Source organism: Microtus ochrogaster, chromosome 5, assembly GCF_000317375.1.
Source record: "Microtus ochrogaster isolate Prairie Vole_2 chromosome 5, MicOch1.0, whole genome shotgun sequence".
Taxonomy (NCBI): domain Eukaryota; kingdom Metazoa; phylum Chordata; class Mammalia; order Rodentia; family Cricetidae; genus Microtus; species Microtus ochrogaster.
The window spans coordinates 16,089,657-16,098,035 of NC_022012.1; the positions used below are offsets into that span (position 1 = coordinate 16,089,657).

General features: G+C 50.4%; 2 protein-coding genes across 7 annotated transcripts in view; one reads left to right on the forward strand and one right to left on the reverse strand.

The window, feature by feature from the left end:
* The window catches only part of Tmem205 (transmembrane protein 205), a 4,815-nt gene extending 1,221 nt beyond the window's left edge, over positions 1-3,594 (reverse strand). The window contains exons 1-4 of one of the 2 annotated variants that reach the window (XM_026779459.1): positions 3,498-3,594; positions 3,029-3,206; positions 2,530-2,638; positions 2,272-2,435 (exon numbers count right to left, since the gene is read on the reverse strand). In XM_026779459.1, coding sequence (XP_026635260.1) covers positions 2,272-2,435; positions 2,530-2,629 — 264 coding nt within the window. In that variant the 5' untranslated portion in view covers positions 2,630-2,638; positions 3,029-3,206; positions 3,498-3,594. The remainder of the gene's footprint in view (positions 1-2,271; positions 2,436-2,529; positions 2,639-3,028; positions 3,207-3,497) is intronic. The other variant, XM_005346925.2, reaches the window with a different exon arrangement.
* A 196-nt stretch (positions 3,595-3,790) lies between these two features.
* Ccdc159 (coiled-coil domain containing 159) overlaps positions 3,791-8,379 on the forward strand; it is a 10,144-nt gene continuing 5,555 nt past the window's right edge. For 3 of the 5 annotated variants that reach the window (XM_026779196.1, XM_026779193.1, XM_026779197.1), the window contains exons 1-6: positions 3,791-3,940; positions 5,456-5,562; positions 5,651-5,874; positions 6,863-6,896; positions 7,304-7,392; positions 7,474-7,555. In XM_026779196.1, the coding sequence (XP_026634997.1) occupies positions 3,930-3,940; positions 5,456-5,562; positions 5,651-5,874; positions 6,863-6,896; positions 7,304-7,392; positions 7,474-7,555 (547 nt within the window). In that variant the 5' untranslated portion in view covers positions 3,791-3,929. Of the gene's footprint in view, positions 3,948-5,455; positions 5,563-5,650; positions 5,875-6,862; positions 6,897-7,303; positions 7,393-7,473; positions 7,556-8,379 lie in introns of all 5 variants that reach the window. The other 2 variants (XM_026779195.1, XM_026779194.1) reach the window with 2 other exon arrangements.

Sequence of the window (8,379 nt, forward strand, 5' to 3'; positions counted from 1 at the left end):
GTAGACCAGGCTGGTCTCGAACTCACAGAGATCCGCCTGCCTCTGCCTCCCGAGTGCTGGGATTAAAGGCGTGCGCCACCACCGCCCAGCGGCCACCTTAGTTTTTAAGGAGGTGTCCCTTATTGATCCCTGAACTCCCTCATTCAGCTGGACTGACTGGTTGGCCAATGAGCTTCAGGGATCTGCCTGTCTCCGCCCCTGACTCCCACCGCTCCCTTGTTGGGTAACTCCTCTGGGTTTGGTAATTGGATGGAGCTGAGGATTCAAACTCAGGTCCTCATGTTTCTGCAGCGAGCACTTTTCTGCCCAAGTCATCCCCCAGCCTCCACCCTTCCCTTTGAGGCAAGTTCTCACTAAGTTGCCTGGGCTGGAGTGAAACTCATTATGTAGCCAAGGCTGGCCTTGAATTTGCAATCCTCCTGGCTAAGCCCCCCAGAGAGCTGGGATGACAGGATGCCCACCTGGTCTCCCCAAAAGTAAGACAAATAACACTCATGGTTCTTTCGTTCCCTCTGCTCAAAAGCACACAGTTTAAAAGAGGGCCCATCTCTTCTGTGACCCCTGGAACTGACACTGAACCAACAGGAAATGAATCAAACACCTGGGAAATACCAGCTACCCATAACCCCCTCTGACCTCTAAGAGATTATTCTTTTGTGGGGAGTGAGTTGAGAGAGGATCACAGTAGCTCAGCCTGGTTTCACGCTCCCTATGTGACTGACACTGACCTTGAACTCCTGATCTTCCCACCACCAACTCCAAATGCTGGGATTATAGGTGTCATGGCCATGTCAGCCTTGGTTTTTTCATTTTCATTTTAATTTTATTTTGGTGTTTTGAGACAGGGTTTCACTGCACAGACCTGGCTGTTCTGTAACTGGATCTGTAGACCAGCATAGCCTCAGACTTACAGATGTCCGCATCCTGGGAGCTGGGATAAAAGGCATGTGCTGCCTTCTAACTGTCCTTGAGCTCTCTTTGTAGGCCAGGTCAGCCTCTAACTCACAGTGATTCTCCTGCCTCTGCCTCCGGAATGCTGGAACTAAAGGTGCACACCACTACACCTAGCTTGGTTTTGTTGTTGTTTTTGAAACAGAGTCTTAATATGTAGCCCAGGCTAGCCTGGAACTTGTGCAATCTCCCTGGCTCATCTTCGCAAATTCTGGGGTAACGTGTGTGTGTGTGTGTGCAAGTGTGTGTAGTGTGTGTGTGCAAGTGTGTGTGTATGTGTGTGTGCAAGTGTGTGTGCAAATGTGTGTGTGTGGTGTATGCACCACCACACTGGGCTGAGAGACCACTCTTGATACATCAAGTCTTACCCACATCTGAAAACTTTAAGAGCAGAGGGAGGGAAGGGTGAGGAAATCTGAGCTGCAAGAATTGTTCTTTACATTGTGACTGAGGGAACGTGTAGATGGGAGTGAGGAAACCTAAATTCCCAGTCCGGCTAGTTTTTACACAATGAACTGAGGTCGGAACCTCAGCTGAGCTGAGTCACTCCAGTTTGGCAGGAGGCCCAGCTATTGGGCAGAAAGGAAATAGGAGCCAATGGGGAAGATAAGGCTGCAGAGAGGGCTGCCAGGGGCAGCTCTTCAGGATGTGTGCTCTGCTTAGGGACAGTAACCAGCTATGTCTTTACCAGGAACAACAGGCGTTTCTTTTCCCCTTTCAAAACAACGCCACTTGAGCTGGTTGTGGTAGCACACTCCAGGAGGATATCCCGAAAAGGGGGAGCTGGAGAATCACAGGTTTGAGGCCAGCCTGGGCTACACTTTTGGGGGTGTAGAGATGACTGGTTCAACATACTGCTCTTGCAGAGGACCGAGTTCAGTTCCCATCACCCACTTTAAGCAGCTCACAGCTGCCTGTAACTACAGTTCTGGGGGATTTGTCACCCTTGACCTCTGAGGGTACTCAAACATATATGCACATACCTACACAGAGACAGCAAACATAAATGAAAACAGTGAAAGCTGGGTGCTAGTGATGCACTCAAGAGACAGATGCCAGCCTGGCCTAGAGAGAGTTCCAGGACAGCCAGGGCTACACAGTGAACAAACAAATGAACAAAAATAAGGTAGGGAGTGGAAGAGGAAGACACATTGGCCACTGGTCTCTATACCAATTGTGCACATCTGCACACGTTCTCTCTCTCTCTCTCTCTCTCTCTCTCTCTCTCTCTCTCTCTCTCGTAAAATGAAGTCTCCACAAGTTCTCACTGGAGTCTTGGAAACAAACCTGCAGCGAATGGTGGCCCTCCAACCCTCATACCTGACTGGCTTCCCAGAATGAGAGGTGGATCCAGGCTCGCTGTGGAGCCAAGATGCAGAGGTTGATGAAGGCACAGCCCAAGGAGACATGAAAGTAGACTGGGAAGAGCTTGCTCTGCACTAGCCCGAAGGTATGCCGAGGAAGACTCCGGAAAAGTAGGAAGCCTGAGAGGTGGAAGGCCATAAATACCTATTAGGAGACTTTCAGGCCCCCCTCCCATTCTATTCCCACCCTAAATAACAGGTTAGAGGTACCTACCTGAGGCAAAGGTCACCCACATCTGCATGCCCCAGGCACCAGACAAGACCAGCAAGTGGACCACTTTAATCAGGCTTCCTGGATCCTCACCTTCCTCCATCCTGTGGCCCTGGAAAGGAGGCACCAGTGACTCAGCTGAACCTTCAACCTTTGCCCCCTAGCTGAGACCTGGCAGAGGACGCTTAGGGCCAGCACCCGTGGGTGCAGAGCGAGGGAAAACAGTATGGAAACCACAGTGGAAAGACCACAGCAGTCCCTGCCCAGCCTCAAGCCTAACCAGTCCATCTGAGCTCAAGCTCACGGCTGGAATTGTGGCTGTGAGGTCAGAGACTTGGTTGGTGTTGGCCTCACACTCCCTCCCCAAGACTTGCAAAATAATAGAAATAGTAATGATAGTAATAAATAAAAGAATCTCAGCCTAGTGTGGAAGCTCACACTTGTAAACCTTAACACTTGGGAGACTGACTCCATTCCAAAAAGTGTGAGCCTGGTGACTCACACTTGTAACCCCAGCAGAGATGGGTGATGCAGGAAAGTCACTGAGTTTGAGGACAGCCCGAGATATCTTCAAACAAACAAACAAACAAATAACTCAGGCACCAGCCGGGGAAGTGGCTCAGCTGTCAGAGCGTTTGCGGTCCATCTCCAGCTCTGTACAAGCTTCTGTCATTCCAGCACTGAGGAGGCACAGTCAGAATCAGGAATTGGGGGCCAATCTGAGATACACGAGACCTTGTCTCAAAAACAAAAAAAAAATCCTAGAACAAAAGATCTCAGGCTTTTTCTAGATCCCAATATCAACTGCACATTATAGAACCCCAAAAGCTTGAGTCCCAGAAGCTCGAGTTCATATCCCTTGGTCTTGAGGGATCACCCTGGTTCTGCAGACAATCAAGAGCCTTCATCCAGAAACCCGAGATATCATAGAAACATCCCAAAGCATCCCAGGGCCCCCCATATGACCCCACCGTTGGAGCACCCGAGGTCAGGCGTGGGAACCGCGAACCCGGACAACGCTTGTGCAGCTCAGGCTCGCTTGAGACCTCCCGGGGTTTCTTCCACACTGTAGGCCTCGTCCCACCTCCCGGTCAAGCAGAAGCCAATAAGATCACACATCTGTCACCTCTGGCCTTGCCCACTTAGGGATTGCCCAGTCGGTTTGCGAGAATCATCCTGTCATCCCGCCTCTCCAAATTTCATCCAGTCACACCGAAGATGCTCAGGCGCCAATGAGCTCCGCGCCTGACTCGGAGTGAGCGGGCGGGGCTTAAGTGCAGACCACACCCTTCTCTGTGACTCCACTTTCGGCCTCCCTGCGTTTTCCAGCGATGGTGTCTCCATGGGATCAAAACTTCAGCGTCACAGCTGGAGACTCGCTTCGTGGTCCCTGATGGGAGAGCATGAACAGGTGGTATGTGGTAGGTGGTAATGAAAAAGGGAATTGGGAGGCTGGCGGGTGTAAGATTGACAGGGCAAGGGGCGGGACCAATATCAGTGGTCACGCCCCTTTGCTCGAAGAATTCTGTGGAGAAAGGGTCCTCGGAAGAATCAATTGAGATGGGGGAGGGCAGGCATTACTGGGAATAGACCTGCAGTGAAGCTCTTAAATGCCTCTTTCCTTTCCCCCTCTAACTGTTCTGGGGCATCTGTGGTCCTCACGTGATATTCTAGAGCAAAGTCTCGTTTACCGAGCAGTGGACTAAATCTGTGTAATCAGGACAGCCCAGTAAAGTGGATATGATGATTTTTTTTTTCCAGACAGGTTTTTCCTGTGTGTAGCCTGGAACTAGCTTTATAGACCAGGCTGGCCTGAGACTCAAGGATCGCCTGAGTGCTGGGATTAAAGGGGTGAACCACCACATCCGGCCGTTTATGTGGTTTTGCTGTTGTTTAGATTTTTGAATTTCGTTTTGTGTGTGTTAATGTTTTGCTTGCATGTCTGTCTGTGCACTACTTCCATGCCTGGTGCCTGCAGCAGTTAGAAGAGGGCATCAAATCCTCTGGTACTGGAGTTATTAAAGGTTGAGAAGTTGAGTCGCCGTGTGGGTGCTGGGAACTGAACCTGGGTACCGGAAGAGTAGCTAATGCTCTTAACTGCTAAACCAATTTTTTTTTTTTAAAGCAGAGTCGCTCTAGGTAGCCCTGACACTGACACGCCTGGAATGCACTATGTAGATCAGGCTGACCTCAAACTCACACTGCCTCTGCTTCCTGAGTTCTGGGATTGAAGGCGTGTGACTACTTTCTTTTGATATTAATTATTAATTAATTAATTAATCTCCAGCCAGATCGCCATCTTCCCTCCTTCTCTCCCTCCCTCCCTCCACTCCTCCCAATCCCTCCCCCAGCTTCCCCTTGGTTTCTTTCTTAACATAAAACTCTATTATTCTTAGGTGTGCATGAGGTGTGTGTGTGAGTGTGCACACATCATGGCACACATGTCGAGATCAGAGGTAAAGTTTATGGGGTTGGTTCTCTCCTTCCACTTTTAAGTTGGTTACTGCAGACCAATTCATGTTGCAGGCTTGGCAGCAAGCACTTGGCTCCCTGAGTCCTCTCACTAGCCCTTCAAGGCCTTAGTGTCTTTATGTGGGATGTCTGGGTTCCCATTACCCACCCTTACCTCTGTGATTGGATTTATTTTTTATCTGACTTCTGCTTCTGTCAGAAGTTTCTGGGCTGAAACATCTCTGAGGGGACACTCTAAAGGGGTGAGGAGACGGGGCCGAGGCTCAGTGGGTGGAGCACTTGCCTAGCCGCGCTGCTGGGTTCCATCCCCAGCACTGCATAAATGCAATATATTAATGCAATGCATAAATAGATGCAGTGACATGGGCCTGTCATCCTAGGCCGAGGGAGGTAGAAACTGGAGGGTCAGGAGTTGAACAGAGACGTGTCTGAGAGCCCCTCCCTTTCCCTTCCACAGCGACCCTCTTTTGGCCGGCCTACCCCGGGACCCTGACTACTGTGTCTCTCATCTCTACTCATCTCCTTCACTCTCCATCACACCTTGGCCTGCCAACGACAAGAGGGGCAAGTACTGGTGTTCCTGGTAGACAGCTAGAGGACCGGGAAGGGCTGACAACTGCAAGCTTGCCGTCACTGGTCCCTTTTCCCCTAGGGTCCTCCTCAGACAGGGATTTGGACTGTACCACCTGCTGGTCTAGGACCTGGGAGCCTGAGATCGTGAATGGTGCTTCAGAACAAGCAGCAAGGACTGTAGACTGGGGCCCTGAGTGGGACTCCAAGTGTCGGCCTCATGAGGGTGCCTCCAGTTCCAGCTCAGATCTGCTCAAGGAGCATTGTCCTGGCCAGGACCTTGTGAAGAGGAACCACACAACCAAGGTCACGCATTTCCCCCTCCCCCAACTCTCCTTAACCTAGGAATGAATGCACTTGCTGTGTTCCACTGTGGAGCACAGGGAAGGGGCTGCGCAGAGGGGCCTGCATGGAGTTTCAGCACCTCTAGAGGGAGGATAGAAGAAACCTATGTGTGGGTCTTTGCTTGTTTGTTTTGACACAATATCTCTTGTAGCCCAAGATGGCCCTGAACTTTTTCTGTAGCCAAAGCTGGATTTGGACTCCTGTTTCTTCTGCATCCATCTCCTGGATGCTATGATTATAGGAAGGAGATATTATATCTGACTTTTTTTTTAAAGATTTATTTATTTATTATGTATACAACATTCTGCCTCGATGTATGCCCGCACGCCAGAGGAGGGCGCCAGATCTCAGTACAGATGGTTGTGAGCCACCATGTGGTTGCTGGGAACTGAACTCAGGATCTCTGGAAGAGCAGTCAGTGCTCTTAACCTCTGAGCCATCTCTCCAGCCCTATATCTGACTTTCATATTTTGAAGGTGTATATGTGTGTGTATGTGTTTGGTGTTTGTTTTTTGTATCTGTACGGTTCCTGATTGTGTGCGAGAGATTCATACTTGTGTCTAAAATTGTGTGCTTGGGGCTGATTGTGTTTAGCAGCAGCTTGCAATGGTGTGCCAAGTGCTGATGGTGTCTTCTAGGGACATCGCTGTTGTTGCTGTCTTGTACTCCAAAGTAGGAAGGTCAAAGCAGGCACAGCCTGGCATCTGTTTCCTGTCAGGGTCCAGCCAGGGGCCCATAAACACATGAGATGATAGCACAAGTGCATCTCTGAGCATGTGCAGATGATGAAGGTGGGGGAAAGGCAGAGGATGAATACCCCTGGACGGTTTTGCCTGATTCCTGGTTAGGGATAGCCAGATCTCAAGAGAACCAATCTTGTCCTTCCGGCAAACGGTCTGGAGGTGAGCAATCTGGGAATACATTGTCACTTTCTTCTTCTCTTTCCCAGAAGTCCCTGGAGTCTGGCTCTGCTAAAGTAAAAGGTGAACGCTCTCTTCTGAGTGAGCCCAGAGGGGAGGCATTTGGGTTTCTAGCCCCACTTTTTCTTTACTTTTTTTTTTAATTTACTTCCTGTATTTGAGGGTGTGTGCTGTGGGTGTGTGCTGAGGCACACATTGAAGGGCAGAGGACACCTTAGCCGAGTTGGTTCTCTCCTACTCTGTGGGTTCCTGGGTTCAAATTCAGGTCACCTGTCTTGGTGGCAAGTTCCTTCACCCACAGAGCCATCTTGCAGGCCCCCTACTCCCATTTCTTCTTCAGTATCAAGGCCCATGTTCATTAACTGCTTCAAGGTGGTACCCTGCTCTAAACGTGCCCCTCTCCCCCCTCTGAGCCCCCATCTCTGCCCTGATCTTACCTCAGCCATGGCTCACTTTCCCTCTGCCCACAGTTAAGAACACCATGCTAGTCCCTGACTCTCAGAAGCTCTTGCGATGTGAACTAGAGTCTCTCAGGACCCAATTGCAGGCTCAGACCAAGGTGGGTCCCTCTACCTCCTCTGCACCCATTCTCATCCTTCTCCCTACTCCAGGGCCTTACCTCTCGCTCCTGCCCCCACAGGCTTTTGAGTTCCTGAACCACTCTGTGACCATGCTGGAGAAGGAGAGCTGCCTGCAGCAGATCAAAATCCAGCAGCTTGAAGGTGAGGACCAGATGGAGACCAAGGTCAGGACAGGGTCACGAGAATCTGGAGTCAAGGCTGGCCTCACGCCCACATCTGGTTCCTCACCTTTTGGGGCTTGCTGGGCCTCAGTTGGCCCAGCACCTGCCTAGCACGCATGAAGTCCTGGGTTCCACCTCCAGCATGGAATAAAACTGGACCTGGTGGTTCATGCCTGTGGTCCCAGCACTTGGGAGATGGAAGCAGGAGGTTTAGAAGTTCAAGGTCACCCTCACTTAGAGAGTGAAAGTCAGCCTGAGACAGAGCCGTAGGGCTGAGGTGACTTGTCAGTTAAGAGCACTGGCTACTTTTGCAGAAGGCCCAGGCTGTGTTCCCAGCTCCCACATGATGGCTCACAGTCCTCTGTAATGTCAATTCCAGGGGACAGAACACTCTCTTCTGACCTCTATGGGCACCAGGTAAAACACCTATGAAACCAAACACGTAAAATAGAAAGACATTTTTGGGGGAGGGGGGTTCAAGACAGAGTTTCTCTGTGTAGCTCTGGCTGTCCTGGAACTCGCTTGGTAGACCAGACTGGCCTCAAACTCACAGAGATCCACCTGCCTCTGCCTCCTGAGTGCTGGGTTTAAAGGTATGTGCCATCACCACCCAGCAGAAATATATGGTTTTTTTTAAAAAGATTTTCTTTTTTTATTTATTATGTATTCAGTATTCTGGCTGCATGCATTCCAGCCCCAGAAATATATACTCTTAAAAAATAAAGAAGTTGAGCCGGGCGGTGGTGGCACACGCCTTTAATCCCAGCACTTGGGAGGCAGAGGCAGGCGGATCTCTGTGAGTTC